Genomic DNA, 20,300 nt, shown 5'->3' on the forward strand with positions numbered 1-20,300 from the left:
TGTCAGTATACAGAATGTGTGTGTGATATATATATGTGTATGAGCTTTGTGTGTGATATATGTCTGTGTACAGACTGTGTGTGTGAAATATGTCTGTGTACAGACTGTGTGTGTGAGATATATGTCTGTGTACAGGCTGTGTGTGTGTGATATATGTCTGCACAGAATGTGTGTGTGATATAAATTTGTACGGGCTGTGTGTGTGATATATGTCTGCAACCACTTTGTGTGTGATGCATGTCTGTACAACTGTCTGTGTGATATATGTCTGTACAGATTGTGTGTGCGATATATGTCTGCGTAAAGGCTGTGTGTGTCATATATGTCTGTGTACAGACTGTGTGTTTGATATATATCTGCGTAGAGGCTGTGTGTGTGATATATGCCTATGTACGGACTGTGTGTGTGAGATATATGTTGTGTACCGGCTGTATGTGTGATATATGTCTCTGTACAGGCTGTGTGTGTGTGATATATGTCTGTTACAGACTGTATGCGTGTGATATATGTCTGTGTACAGACAGTGTGTGTGATATATGTCTGTGTACATGCTGTGTGTGTGTGATATGTGTCTGTGTACAGCCTGTGTGTGTGTGATATATCTCTGTGTACGGGCTGTGAGTGTGATATATGACTGTGTACAGACTGTGTGTGTGTGATATATGTCTGTGTACAGACTGTGTGTGTGATATATGTCTGTGTACGGGCTGTGTGTGTGATATATGTCTGTGTACAGGCTGTGTGTCTGATATATGTCAGTGTACAGACTGTGTGTGAGATATATTTATTTGTACAGACTGGGTTTGTGATATATGTCTGTGTACAGGCTGTGTGTGTGGTATATGTCTGTTTACAGGCTGTATGTGTGATATATATATCTGTGTACAGACTGTATGCGTGTGATATATATTTGTGTACAGGCTGTGTATGTGATATATGTCTGTGTACAGACTGTGTGTGTGATATATGTCTGTGAACAGTCTGTGTATGTGATATATGTCTGTGTACAGCCTGTATTTGTGTGATATATGTCTCTGTACAACCTGTGTGTGTGTGGTATATGTCTGTGTACAGACAGTGCGTGTGATATATGTATGTGTACAGACTGTGTGTGTGATATATGTCTGTGTACAGACGGTATGTGCGTGATATATGGATGTGTACAGACTGTGTGTGTGATATATGTGTATGTGTACAGACTGTGTGTGTGTGATATGTGTAAGTGTACAGACTGTGTGTGTGATATATGTCTGTGTACGGGCTGTGTGTGTGATATATGTCTGTGTACAGATTGCGTGTGTGATATATGTCTGTGTACAGACTGTGTGTGTGATATATATCTCTGTACAGACTGTGTGTGTGATATATGTCTGTTTACAGGCTGTGTGTGTGATACATGTTTGTGTACAGACTGTGTGTGTGATATATGTCTGTGTACAGACTTTGTGTGTGATATATGTCTGTGTACAGGCTGTGTGTGTTATACATGTCTGTGTACAGGCTGTGATTCTGATAGATGTCTGTGTACAGACTGTGTGTGTGATATATGTGTGTGTACAGGCTATGTGTGTGTGATATATGTCTGTTACAGACTGTATGTGTGTGATAAATGTCTGTGTACAGACTGTGTCTGTGATATATGTCTGTGTACGGGCTGTTTGTGTGTGATATATGTCTGTGAATGGGCAGTGTGTGTGATATATGTCTGTGTACAGACTGTGTGTGTGATATATATGTGGGTCCAGGCTGTGTGTGTGATATATGTCTGTGTACGGGCTGTGTGTGTGATATATGTCTGTGTACAGACTGTGTGTGTGATATATGTCTGTGTACGGGCTGTGTGTATGATATATATCTGTCTACAGGCTGTGTGTGATATATGTCTGTGTACAGACTGTGTGTGTGTGTGTGATATGTGTCTATGCACGGGCTGTGTGTGTAATATATGTCTGTGTACAGACTGTGTTTGTGATATATGTCAGTGTGCAGACTGTGTGTGTGATATATGTACGTGTACGGGCTTTGTGTGTGATATATGTCTGTGTACAGACTGTGTGTGTGAAATATGTCTGTGTACAGACTGTGCTTGTGAGAAATATGTCTGTGTACAGACTGTGCTTGTGAGATATATGTCTGTGTACAGGCTGTGTGTGTGTGATATATATCTGTACAGACTGTGTGTTTGATATAAATTTTTACGGTCTGTGTGTGTGATATATATCTGTGTACAGACTGTGTGTGATATATGTCAGTGTACAGACTGTGTGTGTGATATATGTATGTGTACGGGCTTTGTGTGTGATATATGTCTGTGCACAGACTGTGTGCGTGAAACATGTCTGTGTACAGTCTGTGTGTGTGAGATATATGTCTGTGTACAGGCTGTGTGTGTGTGATATATGTCTGTACAGACTCTGTTTGTGATATAATTTTGTACGGGCTGTGTTTGTGATATATGCCTGTACAGACTGTGTGTGTGATGTATATCTGTACAGATTGTGTGTGTGATATATGTCTGTGTACAGGCTGTGTGTGTGATATATGTCTGTGTACAGACTCTGTGTGTGATATATATCTGCGTAGAGGCTGTGTGTGTGATATATGCCGATGTACGGACTTTGTGTGTGATATATGTCAGTGTACATACTGTGTGTGTGATATATGTCTGTGTACAGACTGTGTGTGTGATATATATCTGTGTACGGGCTGTGTGTGTGATATATGTATGTATAGACTGTGTGTGTGATTTATGTCCCTACAGACCGTGTGTGTGATATATGTCTGCATACAGGCTGTGTGTGTGATTTATGTCTGTGTGCAGGCTGTGTGGGATATATGTCTGCATAGAGGCTTTGTGTGTGATATATGCCTATGTACGAGCTGTGTGTGTCATATTTATGCCAATGTACGGGCTGTGTGAGTGATATATGTCTGTGCACGGGCTGTGAGTGTTATATATGCCTGTGTACAGGATGCGTGTGTGACATATGTCTGTGTACGGGCTGTGTTTGTGATATATGTCTGTGTACAGACTGTGTGTGTGATATATGTCTGTGTACGGACTTTGTGTGTGATGTTTGTCTGTGAACGGGCTATGTGTGTGATATATGTCAGTGTACATACTGTGTGTGTGATATATGTCTGTACAGTCTGTGTGTGTGATACATGTCTGTGTACGGAATGTGTGTGTGTGATATATGTATGTGTACAGGCTGTGTGTGTGATATATGTCTGTGTCCGGGCTGTGTGTGTGATATATGTCTGTGTAGGGGCTGTGTGTGTGATATGTGACAGTGTACTGCTTGTGTGTGTGATATATATCTGTGTACAGACTATATGTGTGTTAAACGCCTGTGTACGGGCTGTGTGTGTTATATATGTCTGTGTATGGGCTGTGTTTGTGATATATGTCTGTGTACAGACTGTGTGTGTGATATATATCTATGTACGGGCTGTGTGTGTGATATATGACTGTGTACAGATTTTGCGTGTGATATATGTCTGTGTATGGGCTGTGTGTGTAATATATGTCTGTGTACAGACTGTGTGTGTGATATATGTCTGTGTACAGGCTGTGTGTGTGATATATGTCTGTGTATAGACTGTGTGTGTGATATATATCTATGTACGGGCTGTGTGTGTGAGATATGTCTGTGTACATACTGTGTGTTTGATATATGTTTGTGTACAGACTGTGTGTGTGATATATGTCTGTGCACAGGCTGTGTGTGTGATATATGTCTATGTACGGGCTGTGTGTGTGATATATGTCTGTGTACAGACTGTGTGTGTGATACATGTCTGTGTACAGGCTGTGTGTGATATATCTCTGTGTACAGATTGTGTGTGTGATATAAGTCTATGCACGGTCTGTGTGTCTGTTATATGTCTGTGTACAGACTGTGTGTGTGATATATGTCAGTGTACAGACTGTGTGTGTGACATAAATCTGTGTACGGGCTGTGTGTGTGTGTGATATATGTCTATGTACAGGCTGTGTGTGTGCTATATGTCTGTGTACAGACTGTGTGTGTGATATATGACTGTGTACAGATTGTGTGTGTGATATATGTCTGTGTACAGACTGTGTGTGTGATATATGTCTGTGTACAGACTGTATGTGTGATATATGTCTGTGTACAGGCTGAGTATGTGATATATATCTCTGTACAGGCTGTGTGTGTGATATATGTCCGTGTACAGACTGTGTGTGTGATATTTGTCTGTGTACAGGATGTGTGTGTGACATATGTCTGTGTACAGGCTGTGTGTGTGATATATGTTTGTGTACGGGCTGTTTGTGTGATATATGTCTGTGTATGGGCCGTGTGTGTGATATATATGTGTGTACGGGCTGTGTGTGCAATATATATCTGTGTACGGGCTTTGTGTGTGTTTGTGGGGATGACTCTACTTGTGTGTGCGTGATATGTCTGTGCTTATGTCTGTGTGTCTATATGTGTGTCTCTATTTGTATCGCTGTTTCCCCTGCCCCTTTCACCGAATCTTTCTAAATACTATTCACTGCTAATGTGGCTGGGCCAATCACCTCCCTCGAAAGTGCTGACTTGTCACTTTAATCTGGTGCATTCTGATTAATTTTGATTCCTTTCTTTTTTCGTTCTTCAAATATGGGTGGCACTCTCCAGGTCAGTATATATTGCCCATCCCTAATCGCCCCCGAGAAGTGAGGGCGAGCTGTGTTCTTGAACCGCTGAAGGTGCTCCCACAGTGCTGTTCGGGAGAGAGTGCCAGGATTTTGACCCAGCGACTATGAAGCAACATCCGATATATTTCCAAGTCAGAATCGTGAGTAACTTGGATAGGAAACTTGCAGATGATGCTGTTTCCATGCGCTTGCTGCCCTTGTGCTTCTAGGTGGGAGGACTCGCGGATTTGGGAGGTGCTGACAACGAAGTCTTGGTGAGTTGCTGCAGTGCATCTTGTAGATATTACACACTGCAGCCACGGTGCGCCGGTGGAGGAGGGAGTGAATGTTTAATATGGTGGATGCAGGGCCAATCAAGTGGGCTGCTTTGCCCTTAAAAACGGAGGCAGACAAAAAGCAGGAAACTATAGATCAATTATCCTAAAATCTGTCGTTGGGAAAATGCTGGAGTCCGTCATTAAGGAAGCAGTAGCAGGACATTTGGAAAAGCATAATATAATCAAGCAGAGTCAGCATGGTTTTATGAAGGGGAACTCTCACTTCACAAATTTGCTGGAGTACTTTGAGGGTGTAACGAGCAGCGTGGATAAGGGCGAACCAGTAGATGTGGTGTATTTGGACATCCAGAAGGCATTAGACAAGATAAAAGTTCACGGGCTTGAGGATAATATATTAGCATGGATAGAGGATTGGTTAACAACAGCAAACAGAGAGTTGGCATAAATGGCTCATTTTCAGGTTGGCAATCAGTAACTCGTGAGGTGCCGCAGGGATCGGTGCTGGGGCCTCACCTATTTACAATCTATATTAATGACTCGGATGAGGGGATCAAGTGTAATGTAGCCATGTGTCCTGATGATACAAAGATGGTTGGGAAACCAAATTGTGAGGAGGACACAAACAATCTACAAAGGAATATAGACAGGCTAAGTGAGTGGGCAAAAATTTGGCACATGGAGTATAATGTGGGAAAATGTGAGGTTATCCACTTTGGTAGAAAAAAACAGAAAAGCAAATTATAATTTTAAATTGAGAAAAATTGCAAAGTGCTGCAGTACAGAGAGACCTGGGGGGACTTGTGCATTAAACACAAAAAGTCAGTATGCAGTTACAGCAAGTGATCAGGAAGGCAAATGGAATGTTGGCCTTTATTGCAAGGGGGATAAAGTATAAAAGCAGAGAAGTCCTGCTACAACTGTACAGGGTATTGGTGAGACCACACCTAGCGTACTGTGTACAGTTTTGATCTCCTTAGTTAAGGCGGGATATAGTTACATTGACACAGTTCAGAGAAGCTTCACTCGTTTGATTCCTGAGATGAAGGGATTGACTTATGAAGAAAGGTTGAGCCAATACTCATTGGAGTTTGGAAGAATGAGAAATGATCTTATTGAAACATATAAGATACTGTGGGGGTTCAGCAAGGTAGATGCAGAGAGAGTGTTTCCTCTCGTGGGGAAATCTAGAACTAGGGACATAGTTTGAGAATAAAGGATCACCGATTTAGAACGGAGATGTGGAGACATTTCTTTTCTCAGAGGATCATAAATGTTTGGAATTCTCTACCCCAGAGAACTGTGGAGGCTGGGTCATTGAATATATTTAAGTTGGAGATAGACAGATTTTTGAGCGATAATGGAGTGAAGGGTTATGGGGAGCGGGCAGGGAAGTGGAGCTGTGCCCAAGATCAGACCAGCCACGATCTTATGAAATGGCAGAGCATGCTCAAGTGGACGATGGCCAACTCCTGCTCCTATTTCTTATGTTTGTTAAGGAGTGAAGTATGGATGCAAACAAAATAAGCGTTATTTTTTTACCTGACCCTATTCCCATTGATTAATTGGTGAAATATCTCGAATAGTAAATTCCAGCCCAATTATACGGGTGATCAGTATAAGCAGAAAGCAAGCCCAACTGTCAGAATGGGCACGATTCAGTCTAGGACAACAGTAGAATCCAAACCCTGAAGTCACCTGAGAATTCGCTGGTGCCTCAGCAGGTTGGATGATGTCGTGTATCCCTTCCCACACTCGGAGCAGGTGTACGGCCTTTCTCCAGTGTGAACTCGCTGGTGTTTCAGCAGGTCGGATGATGTAGTGAATCTCTTCCCACACTCGGAGCAGGTGAACGGCCTCTCTCCAGTGTGAACTCGCTGGTGTGTCAACAGGTGGGATGATGTAGTGAATCCCCTCCCACAGTCGGAGCAGGTAAATGGCCTCTCCCCACTGTGAACTCGCTGGTGTGTCAGCAGGTTGGATGATGGGGTGAATCCCTTCCCACACTCGGAGCAGGTGAATGGCCTCTCCCCAGTGTGAACTCGCTGGTGTATCAGCAGGTTGGATGATCGAGTGAATCCCTTCCCACACACGGAGCAGGTGAACGGCCTATCCCCGGTGTGAACTCGCTGGTGTCTCAGCAGGTGGGATGACTGAGTGAATCCCTTCCCACACTCAGAGCAGGTGAATGGCCTCTTCCCAGTATGACTGTGTCGATGAACTTCCAGCTCAGACGGGTAATTGAATTCCTTCCCACAGTCCCCACATTCCCACGGTTTCTCCATGCTGTGGGGTCCTTGTGTCTCTCCAGGTTGGACGATCACTTGAAGCCTGGTCCACACACAGAACAAGTGTACAGGTTCTCCCCCTGTCAATGCTGTGATGTTTTGTCAGGCTGTGCAACTGGTTAAAACTCTTTCCACAGTCAGTGCACTGAAATACTCTCACTCGGATATATGTGTCTTGGTGCTTTTCCAGTCACACTGATGTTTGAAATGTGTTCCCAGACAGAACAGACAAACATTTCTCCTTCCGCATTCAAAGGCCGATGATATTCAGATCCTGAGGAATCGAGTGGTTCTGTTAGATCTTGACGTGATGTTTGGTTTGTGTTTCCCGTCTACAAATCCTTCCCGTCTGATACCCTGGAAAAGGAGTTTACAAAAATCATTGCTGCAAGTACAGGACAGAAATTCAGAACAGGCAATTCTAGATTCTATGGAACATTCTTTCCTCTCTTGTTCCTCCAAAGCTGTAAATCCCCTCCCCATACTCTCATCCCCATCCCTGTCCTGAAATTCAAACACTTCACATGTCTGAAGGCAGCTTGTCCTATGTTCCGAATTATCATCACCGTCACTGGCTGGGTTCAGTTCCACACTCACTGGTTCCCCTCCCTCTCCTATCCTGAAGGTGCTGACTCTGGCTGGTATTGTTTCTGTCACTCATTGGTCCAATGGGATAGTTTTACATTTCTTCATTAGGATAGATTAGACACTTTGTGGTACTGTTTGTCAGTGTGGGATTGACAGGTGTGTATAGGACCGACACTGTCACTCCCTCTCTGGTACTGTGAGTCTGTGTGTGATTGACAGGTGTGTATAGGACAGACACTGTCACTCACTCTCTCGTACTGTGTGTCAGTGTGTGATTGACAGGTGTGTACAGGACAGACACTGTCACTCACTCTCTGGTACTGTGTGTCAGTGTGTGATTTACAGGTGTGTATAGGTCAGACACTGTCACTCACTCTCTGGTACTGTGTGTCAGTGTATGATTGACAGGTTTGTATAGCACAGACACTGCACTCACTCTCTGGTACTGTGTGTCAGTGTGTGATTGACAAATGTGTATAGGACAGATACTGTCACTCAATCTCTGGTACTGTGTGTCAGTGTGTGATTAACAGCTGTGTAAAGGACGGACACTGTCACTCACATTCTGGTACTGGTGTCAGTGTGTGATTTACAGTTGTGTATAGGACAGACACTGTCACTCACTCTCTGGTACTGTGTGTCAGTGTGTGATTGACAGTTGTGTACAGGCCAGACACTGTCACTCACTCTCTGGTACTGTGTGTCAGTGTGTGATTTACAGGTGTGCATAGGACAGACACGGTCACTCACTCTCTGGTACTGTGGGTCAGTGTATGATTGACAGGTGTGTATAGGACAGACACTGCCACTGCTATATGTCTGTGTACAGACTGTGTGTGTGAGATATGTCTGTGTACAGACTGTGTGTGTGATATATGTCTGTTTACAGACTGTGGGTGATATATGTCTGTGTACAGGCTGTGTGTGTGATATGTGTCTGTGTACAGACTATGTGTGTGATATATGTCTCTGTACAGACTGTGTGTGTGTGATATATGTCTGTGTACGGGCTGAGTGTGTGATATATGTCGGTGTACGGGCTGTGTATGTGATATATGTCTGTGTACAGACTGTGTGTGTGATATATGTCTATGTGCCGACTGTGTGTGTGATATGTGTCTGTGTACAGACTGTGTATGTGATATATGTCTGTGTGCAGACTGTGTGTGTGATATATGTCTGTGTACAGGCTGTGTGTGTGATATATGTTTGTGTACAGACTGTGTGTGCGATATATGTCTGTGTACAGATTGTGTGTGTGATACATGTCTGTGTACAGACTGTGTGTGTGATATATGTCTGTGTACGGGCTGTGCGTGTGATATATGTCTGGGTACAGACTGTGTGTGTGATATATATCTGTGTAGAGATTGTGTGTGTGATATATGTTTGTGTACAGACTGTGTGTGTGATATATGACTGTGTACAGATTGCGTGTGTGATATATGTCTGTGTACAGACTGTGCGTGTGTGATATATGTCTGTGTATGGGCTGTGTGTGTGCTATATGTCTGTGTACAGACTGTGTGTGTGATATATATGTGTGTACAGGCTGTGTGTGTGATATATGTCTGTGTAAAGACTGTGTCTGTGATATATGTCTGTGTACAGTTTGTATGTGTGATATATGTCTGTGTATGGGCTGTGTGTATGATATATGTCTGTGTACAGACTGTTTGTGTGATATATGTCTGTGTACGTGCTGTGTGTGTGATATATGTCAGTGTACAGGTTGTGTGTGTGATATATGTCTGCCTACAGGCTGTGTGTGATATATGTCTGTGTACAGACTGTGAGTGAGATATATGTCTGTGCACGGGCTTAGTGTGTAATATATGTCTGTGTACAGACTGTGTGTGTGATATAAACTGTGTGTGTGATATATGTCAGTGTACAGACTGTGTGTGTGAAATAAATCTGTGCACGGGCTGCGTGTGTGATATATGTCAGTGTACAGGCTGTGTGTGTGATGTATGAATGTGTACGGGCTTTGTGTCTGATATCTGTCTATGTACAGACTGTGTGTGTGATATATGTCTGTGTGCAGACTGTGTGTGTGAGATATATGTCTGTGTACAGGCTGTGTGTGTGATATATGTCTGTGTGCAGACTGTGTGTGTGATATATGTCAGTGCAGAGACTGTGTGTGTGATATATGTCTGTACAGACTGTGTGTGTGATATAATTTTGGACGGGATGTGTGTGTGATATATGTCTCTGTACAGACAGTGTGTGTGATATATGTCTATGTGCCGATTGTGTGTTATATATGTCTGTGTACAGACTGTGTGTGTGATATATGTCTGTGTGCAGACTGTTTGTGTGATATATGTCTGTGTACAGGCTGTGTGTGTGACATATGTCTGTGTACAGGCTGTGTGTGTGTGATATATGTCTGTGTACAGACTGTGTGTGTGTGATATATGTCTGTGTACGGGCTGAGTGTGTGATATATGTCGGTGTACGGGCTGTGTATGTGATATATGTCTGTGTACAGACTGTGTGTGTGATATATGTCTATGTGCCGACTGTGTGTGTGATATATGTTTGTGTACATACTGTGTGTGCGATATATGTCTGTGTGCAGATTGTGTGTGTGATACATGTCTGTGTACATACTGTGTGTTTGATATATGTTTGTGTACAGACTGTGTGTGTGATATATGTCTGTGCACAGGCTGTGTGTGTGATATATGTCTATGTACGGGCTGTGTGTGTGATATATGTCTGTGTACAGACTGTGTGTGTGATACATGTCTGTGTACAGGCTGTGTGTGATATATCTCTGTGTACAGATTGTGTGTGTGATATAAGTCTATGCACGGTCTGTGTGTCTGTTATATGTCTGTGTACAGACTGTGTGTGTGATATATGTCAGTGTACAGACTGTGTGTGTGACATAAATCTGTGTACGGGCTGTGTGTGTGTGTGATATATGTCTATGTACAGGCTGTGTGTGTGCTATATGTCTGTGTACAGACTGTGTGTGTGATATATGACTGTGTACAGATTGTGTGTGTGATATATGTCTGTGTACAGACTGTGTGTGTGATATATGTCTGTGTACAGACTGTATGTGTGATATATGTCTGTGTACAGGCTGAGTATGTGATATATATCTCTGTACAGGCTGTGTGTGTGATATATGTCCGTGTACAGACTGTGTGTGTGATATTTGTCTGTGTACAGGATGTGTGTGTGACATATGTCTGTGTACAGGCTGTGTGTGTGATATATGTTTGTGTACGGGCTGTTTGTGTGATATATGTCTGTGTATGGGCCGTGTGTGTGATATATATGTGTGTACGGGCTGTGTGTGCAATATATATCTGTGTACGGGCTTTGTGTGTGTTTGTGGGGATGACTCTACTTGTGTGTGCGTGATATGTCTGTGCTTATGTCTGTGTGTCTATATGTGTGTCTCTATTTGTATCGCTGTTTCCCCTGCCCCTTTCACCGAATCTTTCTAAATACTATTCACTGCTAATGTGGCTGGGCCAATCACCTCCCTCGAAAGTGCTGACTTGTCACTTTAATCTGGTGCATTCTGATTAATTTTGATTCCTTTCTTTTTTCGTTCTTCAAATATGGGTGGCACTCTCCAGGTCAGTATATATTGCCCATCCCTAATCGCCCCCGAGAAGTGAGGGCGAGCTGTGTTCTTGAACCGCTGAAGGTGCTCCCACAGTGCTGTTCGGGAGAGAGTGCCAGGATTTTGACCCAGCGACTATGAAGCAACATCCGATATATTTCCAAGTCAGAATCGTGAGTAACTTGGATAGGAAACTTGCAGATGATGCTGTTTCCATGCGCTTGCTGCCCTTGTGCTTCTAGGTGGGAGGACTCGCGGATTTGGGAGGTGCTGACAACGAAGTCTTGGTGAGTTGCTGCAGTGCATCTTGTAGATATTACACACTGCAGCCACGGTGCGCCGGTGGAGGAGGGAGTGAATGTTTAATATGGTGGATGCAGGGCCAATCAAGTGGGCTGCTTTGCCCTTAAAAACGGAGGCAGACAAAAAGCAGGAAACTATAGATCAATTATCCTAAAATCTGTCGTTGGGAAAATGCTGGAGTCCGTCATTAAGGAAGCAGTAGCAGGACATTTGGAAAAGCATAATATAATCAAGCAGAGTCAGCATGGTTTTATGAAGGGGAACTCTCACTTCACAAATTTGCTGGAGTACTTTGAGGGTGTAACGAGCAGCGTGGATAAGGGCGAACCAGTAGATGTGGTGTATTTGGACATCCAGAAGGCATTAGACAAGATAAAAGTTCACGGGCTTGAGGATAATATATTAGCATGGATAGAGGATTGGTTAACAACAGCAAACAGAGAGTTGGCATAAATGGCTCATTTTCAGGTTGGCAATCAGTAACTCGTGAGGTGCCGCAGGGATCGGTGCTGGGGCCTCACCTATTTACAATCTATATTAATGACTCGGATGAGGGGATCAAGTGTAATGTAGCCATGTGTCCTGATGATACAAAGATGGTTGGGAAACCAAATTGTGAGGAGGACACAAACAATCTACAAAGGAATATAGACAGGCTAAGTGAGTGGGCAAAAATTTGGCACATGGAGTATAATGTGGGAAAATGTGAGGTTATCCACTTTGGTAGAAAAAAACAGAAAAGCAAATTATAATTTTAAATTGAGAAAAATTGCAAAGTGCTGCAGTACAGAGAGACCTGGGGGGACTTGTGCATTAAACACAAAAAGTCAGTATGCAGTTACAGCAAGTGATCAGGAAGGCAAATGGAATGTTGGCCTTTATTGCAAGGGGGATAAAGTATAAAAGCAGAGAAGTCCTGCTACAACTGTACAGGGTATTGGTGAGACCACACCTAGCGTACTGTGTACAGTTTTGATCTCCTTAGTTAAGGCGGGATATAGTTACATTGACACAGTTCAGAGAAGCTTCACTCGTTTGATTCCTGAGATGAAGGGATTGACTTATGAAGAAAGGTTGAGCCAATACTCATTGGAGTTTGGAAGAATGAGAAATGATCTTATTGAAACATATAAGATACTGTGGGGGTTCAGCAAGGTAGATGCAGAGAGAGTGTTTCCTCTCGTGGGGAAATCTAGAACTAGGGACATAGTTTGAGAATAAAGGATCACCGATTTAGAACGGAGATGTGGAGACATTTCTTTTCTCAGAGGATCATAAATGTTTGGAATTCTCTACCCCAGAGAACTGTGGAGGCTGGGTCATTGAATATATTTAAGTTGGAGATAGACAGATTTTTGAGCGATAATGGAGTGAAGGGTTATGGGGAGCGGGCAGGGAAGTGGAGCTGTGCCCAAGATCAGACCAGCCACGATCTTATGAAATGGCAGAGCATGCTCAAGTGGACGATGGCCAACTCCTGCTCCTATTTCTTATGTTTGTTAAGGAGTGAAGTATGGATGCAAACAAAATAAGCGTTATTTTTTTACCTGACCCTATTCCCATTGATTAATTGGTGAAATATCTCGAATAGTAAATTCCAGCCCAATTATACGGGTGATCAGTATAAGCAGAAAGCAAGCCCAACTGTCAGAATGGGCACGATTCAGTCTAGGACAACAGTAGAATCCAAACCCTGAAGTCACCTGAGAATTCGCTGGTGCCTCAGCAGGTTGGATGATGTCGTGTATCCCTTCCCACACTCGGAGCAGGTGTACGGCCTTTCTCCAGTGTGAACTCGCTGGTGTTTCAGCAGGTCGGATGATGTAGTGAATCTCTTCCCACACTCGGAGCAGGTGAACGGCCTCTCTCCAGTGTGAACTCGCTGGTGTGTCAACAGGTGGGATGATGTAGTGAATCCCCTCCCACAGTCGGAGCAGGTAAATGGCCTCTCCCCACTGTGAACTCGCTGGTGTGTCAGCAGGTTGGATGATGGGGTGAATCCCTTCCCACACTCGGAGCAGGTGAATGGCCTCTCCCCAGTGTGAACTCGCTGGTGTATCAGCAGGTTGGATGATCGAGTGAATCCCTTCCCACACACGGAGCAGGTGAACGGCCTATCCCCGGTGTGAACTCGCTGGTGTCTCAGCAGGTGGGATGACTGAGTGAATCCCTTCCCACACTCAGAGCAGGTGAATGGCCTCTTCCCAGTATGACTGTGTCGATGAACTTCCAGCTCAGACGGGTAATTGAATTCCTTCCCACAGTCCCCACATTCCCACGGTTTCTCCATGCTGTGGGGTCCTTGTGTCTCTCCAGGTTGGACGATCACTTGAAGCCTGGTCCACACACAGAACAAGTGTACAGGTTCTCCCCCTGTCAATGCTGTGATGTTTTGTCAGGCTGTGCAACTGGTTAAAACTCTTTCCACAGTCAGTGCACTGAAATACTCTCACTCGGATATATGTGTCTTGGTGCTTTTCCAGTCACACTGATGTTTGAAATGTGTTCCCAGACAGAACAGACAAACATTTCTCCTTCCGCATTCAAAGGCCGATGATATTCAGATCCTGAGGAATCGAGTGGTTCTGTTAGATCTTGACGTGATGTTTGGTTTGTGTTTCCCGTCTACAAATCCTTCCCGTCTGATACCCTGGAAAAGGAGTTTACAAAAATCATTGCTGCAAGTACAGGACAGAAATTCAGAACAGGCAATTCTAGATTCTATGGAACATTCTTTCCTCTCTTGTTCCTCCAAAGCTGTAAATCCCCTCCCCATACTCTCATCCCCATCCCTGTCCTGAAATTCAAACACTTCACATGTCTGAAGGCAGCTTGTCCTATGTTCCGAATTATCATCACCGTCACTGGCTGGGTTCAGTTCCACACTCACTGGTTCCCCTCCCTCTCCTATCCTGAAGGTGCTGACTCTGGCTGGTATTGTTTCTGTCACTCATTGGTCCAATGGGATAGTTTTACATTTCTTCATTAGGATAGATTAGACACTTTGTGGTACTGTTTGTCAGTGTGGGATTGACAGGTGTGTATAGGACCGACACTGTCACTCCCTCTCTGGTACTGTGAGTCTGTGTGTGATTGACAGGTGTGTATAGGACAGACACTGTCACTCACTCTCTCGTACTGTGTGTCAGTGTGTGATTGACAGGTGTGTACAGGACAGACACTGTCACTCACTCTCTGGTACTGTGTGTCAGTGTGTGATTTACAGGTGTGTATAGGTCAGACACTGTCACTCACTCTCTGGTACTGTGTGTCAGTGTATGATTGACAGGTTTGTATAGCACAGACACTGCACTCACTCTCTGGTACTGTGTGTCAGTGTGTGATTGACAAATGTGTATAGGACAGATACTGTCACTCAATCTCTGGTACTGTGTGTCAGTGTGTGATTAACAGCTGTGTAAAGGACGGACACTGTCACTCACATTCTGGTACTGGTGTCAGTGTGTGATTTACAGTTGTGTATAGGACAGACACTGTCACTCACTCTCTGGTACTGTGTGTCAGTGTGTGATTGACAGTTGTGTACAGGCCAGACACTGTCACTCACTCTCTGGTACTGTGTGTCAGTGTGTGATTTACAGGTGTGCATAGGACAGACACGGTCACTCACTCTCTGGTACTGTGGGTCAGTGTATGATTGACAGGTGTGTATAGGACAGACACTGCCACTGCTATATGTCTGTGTACAGACTGTGTGTGTGAGATATGTCTGTGTACAGACTGTGTGTGTGATATATGTCTGTTTACAGACTGTGGGTGATATATGTCTGTGTACAGGCTGTGTGTGTGATATGTGTCTGTGTACAGACTATGTGTGTGATATATGTCTCTGTACAGACTGTGTGTGTGTGATATATGTCTGTGTACGGGCTGAGTGTGTGATATATGTCGGTGTACGGGCTGTGTATGTGATATATGTCTGTGTACAGACTGTGTGTGTGATATATGTCTATGTGCCGACTGTGTGTGTGATATGTGTCTGTGTACAGACTGTGTATGTGATATATGTCTGTGTGCAGACTGTGTGTGTGATATATGTCTGTGTACAGGCTGTGTGTGTGATATATGTTTGTGTACAGACTGTGTGTGCGATATATGTCTGTGTACAGATTGTGTGTGTGATACATGTCTGTGTACAGACTGTGTGTGTGATATATGTCTGTGTACGGGCTGTGCGTGTGATATATGTCTGGGTACAGACTGTGTGTGTGATATATATCTGTGTAGAGATTGTGTGTGTGATATATGTTTGTGTACAGACTGTGTGTGTGATATATGACTGTGTACAGATTGCGTGTGTGATATATGTCTGTGTACAGACTGTGCGTGTGTGATATATGTCTGTGTATGGGCTGTGTGTGTGCTATATGTCTGTGTACAGACTGTGTGTGTGATATATATGTGTGTACAGGCTGTGTGTGTGATATATGTCTGTGTAAAGACTGTGTCTGTGATATATGTCTGTGTACAGTTTGTATGTGTGATATATGTCTGTGTATGGGCTGTGTGTATGATATATGTCTGTGTACAGACTGTTTGTGTGATATATGTCTGTGTACGTGCTGTGTGTGTGATATATGTCAGTGTACAGGTTGTGTGTGTGATATATGTCTGCCTACAGGCTGTGTGTGATATATGTCTGTGTACAGACTGTGAGTGAGATATATGTCTGTGCACGGGCTTAGTGTGTAATATATGTCTGTGTACAGACTGTGTGTGTGATATAAACTGTGTGTGTGATATATGTCAGTGTACAGACTGTGTGTGTGAAATAAATCTGTGCACGGGCTGCGTGTGTGATATATGTCAGTGTACAGGCTGTGTGTGTGATGTATGAATGTGTACGGGCTTTGTGTCTGATATCTGTCTATGTACAGACTGTGTGTGTGATATATGTCTGTGTGCAGACTGTGTGTGTGAGATATATGTCTGTGTACAGGCTGTGTGTGTGATATATGTCTGTGTGCAGACTGTGTGTGTGATATATGTCAGTGCAGAGACTGTGTGTGTGATATATGTCTGTACAGACTGTGTGTGTGATATAATTTTGGACGGGATGTGTGTGTGATATATGTCTCTGTACAGACAGTGTGTGTGATATATGTCTATGTGCCGATTGTGTGTTATATATGTCTGTGTACAGACTGTGTGTGTGATATATGTCTGTGTGCAGACTGTTTGTGTGATATATGTCTGTGTACAGGCTGTGTGTGTGACATATGTCTGTGTACAGGCTGTGTGTGTGTGATATATGTCTGTGTACAGACTGTGTGTGTGTGATATATGTCTGTGTACGGGCTGAGTGTGTGATATATGTCGGTGTACGGGCTGTGTATGTGATATATGTCTGTGTACAGACTGTGTGTGTGATATATGTCTATGTGCCGACTGTGTGTGTGATATATGTTTGTGTACATACTGTGTGTGCGATATATGTCTGTGTGCAGATTGTGTGTGTGATACATGTCTGTGTACAGACTGTGTGTGTGATATATGTCTGTGTAAGGGCTGTGCGTGTGATATATATCTGTGTAGAGATTGTGTGTGTGATATATGTTTGTGTACAGACTGTGTGTGTGATATATGACTGTGTACAGATTGCGTGTGTGATATATGTCTGTGTACAGACTGTGCGTGTGTGATATATGTCTGTGTATGGGCTGTGTGTGTGCTATATGTCTGTGTACAGACTGTGTGTGTGATATATATGTGTGTACAGGCTGTGTGTGTGATATATGTCTGTGTAAAGACTGTGTCTGTGATATATGTCTTTGTACAGTTTGTATGTGTGATATATGTCTGTGTATGGGCTGTGTGTATGATATATGTCTGTGTACTGACTGTTTGTGTGATATATGTCTGTGTACGTGCTGTGTGTGTGATATATGTCAGTGTACAGGTTGTGTGTGTGATATATGTCTGCCTACAGGCTGTGTGTGATATATGTCTGTGTACAGACTGTGAGTGAGATATATGTCTGTGCACGGGCTGAGTGTGTAATATATGTCTGTGTACAGACTGTGTGTGTGATATAAACTGTGTGTGTGATATATGTCAGTGTACAGACTGTGTGTGTGAAATAAATCTGTGCACGGGCTGCGTGTGTGATATATGTCAGTCTACAGGCTGTGTGTGTGATGTATGAATGTGTACGGGCTTTGTGTCTGATATCTGTCTATGTACAGACTGTGTGTGTGATATATGTCTGTGTGCAGACTGTGTGTGTGAGATATATGTCTGTGTACAGGCTGTTTGTGTGATATATGTCTGTGTGCAGACTGTGTGTGTGATATATGTCAGTGCAGAGACTGTGTGTGTGATATATGTCTGTACAGACTGTGTGTGTGATATAATTTTGGACGGGATGTGTGTGTGATATATATCTCTGTACAGACAGTGTGTGTGATATATGTCTATGTGCCGATTGTGTGTTATATATGTCTGTGTACAGACTGTGTGTGTGATATATGTCTGTGTGCAGACTGTTTGTGTGATATATGTCTGTGTACAGGCTGTGTGTGTGACATATGTCTGTGTACAGGCTGTGTGTGTGATATATGTCTGTGTACAGACTGTGTGTGTGTGTGTGATATATGTCTGTGTACGGGCTGAGTGTGTGATATATGTCGGTGTACGGGCTGTGTATGTGATATATGTCTGTGTACAGACTGTGTGTGTGATATATGTCTATGTGCCGACTGTGTGTGTGATATGTGTCTGTGTACAGACTGCGTATGTGATATATGTCTGTGTGCAGACTGTGTGTGTGATATATGTCTGTGTACAGGCTGTGTGTGTGATATATGTTTGTGTACATACTGTGTGTGCGATATATGTCTGTGTGCAGATTGTGTGTGTGATACATGTCTGTGTACAGACTGTGTGTGTGATATATGTCTGTGTAAGTGCTGTGCGTGTGATATATGTCTGGGTATGGGCTGTGTGTGTGATATATGAATGTGTACGGGCTTTGTGTCTGATATCTGTCTATGTACAGACTGTGTGTGTGATATATGTCTGTGTGCAGACTGTGTGTGTGAGATATATGTCTGTGTACAGGCTGTGTGTGATATATGTCTGTGTGCAGACTGTGTGTGTGATATATGTCAGTGCAGAGACTGTGTGTGTGATATATGTCTGTACAGACTGTGTGTGTGATATAAATTTGTACGGGATGTGTGTGTGATATATGTCTGTGTACAGACTGTGTGTGTGATATATGTCTATGTGCCGACTGTGTGTTATATATGTCTGTGTACAGACTGTGTGTGTGATATATGTCTGTGTACTGACTGTTTGTGTGATATATGTCTGTGTACGTGCTGTGTGTGTGATATATGTCAGTGTACAGGTTGTGTGTGTGATATATGTCTGCCTACAGGCTGTGTGTGATATATGTCTGTGTACAGACTGTGAGTGAGATATATGTCTGTGCACGGGCTGAGTGTGTAATATATGTCTGTGTACAGACTGTGTGTGTGATATAAACTGTGTGTGTGATATATGTCAGTGTACAGACTGTGTGTGTGAAATAAATCTGTGCACGGGCTGCGTGTGTGAGATATATGTCTGTGTACAGGCTGTGTGTGTGATATATGTCTGTGTGCAGACTGTGTGTGTGATATATGTCAGTGCAGAGACTGTGTGTGTGATATATGTCTGTACAGACTGTGTGTGTGATATAATTTTGGACGGGATGTGTGTGTGATATATATCTCTGTACAGACAGTGTGTGTGATATATGTCTATGTGCCGATTGTGTGTTATATATGTCTGTGTACAGACTGTGTGTGTGATATATGTCTGTGTGCAGACTGTTTGTGTGATATATGTCTGTGTACAGGCTGTGTGTGTGACATATGTCTGTGTACAGGCTGTGTGTGTGATATATGTCTGTGTACAGACTGTGTGTGTGTGTGATATATGTCTGTGTACGGGCTGAGTGTGTGATATATGTCGGTGTACGGGCTGTGTATGTGATATATGTCTGTGTACAGACTGTGTGTGTGATATATGTCTATGTGCCGACTGTGTGTGTGATATGTGTCTGTGTACAGACTGTGTATGTGATATATGTCTGTGTGCAGACTGTGTGTGTGATATATGTCTGTGTACAGGCTGTGTGTGTGATATATGTTTGTGTACATACTGTGTGTGCGATATATGTCTGTGTGCAGATTGTGTGTGTGATACATGTCTGTGTACAGACTGTGTGTGTGATATATGTCTGTGTAAGTGCTGTGCGTGTGATATATGTCTGGGTATGGGCTGTGTGTGTGATATATGAATGTGTACGGGCTTTGTGTCTGATATCTGTCTATGTACAGACTGTGTGTGTGATATATGTCTGTGTGCAGACTGTGTGTGTGAGATATATGTCTGTGTATGGGCTGTGTGTGATATATGTCTGTGTGCAGACTGTGTGTGTGATATATGTCAGTGCAGAGACTGTGTGTGTGATATATGTCTGTACAGACTGTGTGTGTGATATAAATTTGTACGGGATGTGTGTGATATATGTCTGTGTACAGACTGTGTGTGTGATATATGTCTATGTGCCGACT

General features: G+C 43.3%; 1 protein-coding gene across 1 annotated transcript in view; it reads right to left on the reverse strand.

Annotated features, from left to right (window-relative positions):
* Positions 1–6,638: 6,638 nt before the first annotated feature.
* The window catches only part of LOC139254524 (zinc finger protein 16-like), a 78,116-nt gene continuing 64,454 nt past the window's right edge, over positions 6,639–20,300 (reverse strand). The window contains exons 4-5 of the mRNA XM_070873743.1: positions 13,419–14,051; positions 6,639–7,230 (exon numbers count right to left, since the gene is read on the reverse strand). Coding sequence (XP_070729844.1) covers positions 6,639–7,230; positions 13,419–14,051 — 1,225 coding nt within the window. The remainder of the gene's footprint in view (positions 7,231–13,418; positions 14,052–20,300) is intronic.

This window comes from Pristiophorus japonicus, unplaced genomic scaffold, assembly GCF_044704955.1.
Source record: "Pristiophorus japonicus isolate sPriJap1 unplaced genomic scaffold, sPriJap1.hap1 HAP1_SCAFFOLD_56, whole genome shotgun sequence".
NCBI classification, from domain to species: domain Eukaryota; kingdom Metazoa; phylum Chordata; class Chondrichthyes; family Pristiophoridae; genus Pristiophorus; species Pristiophorus japonicus.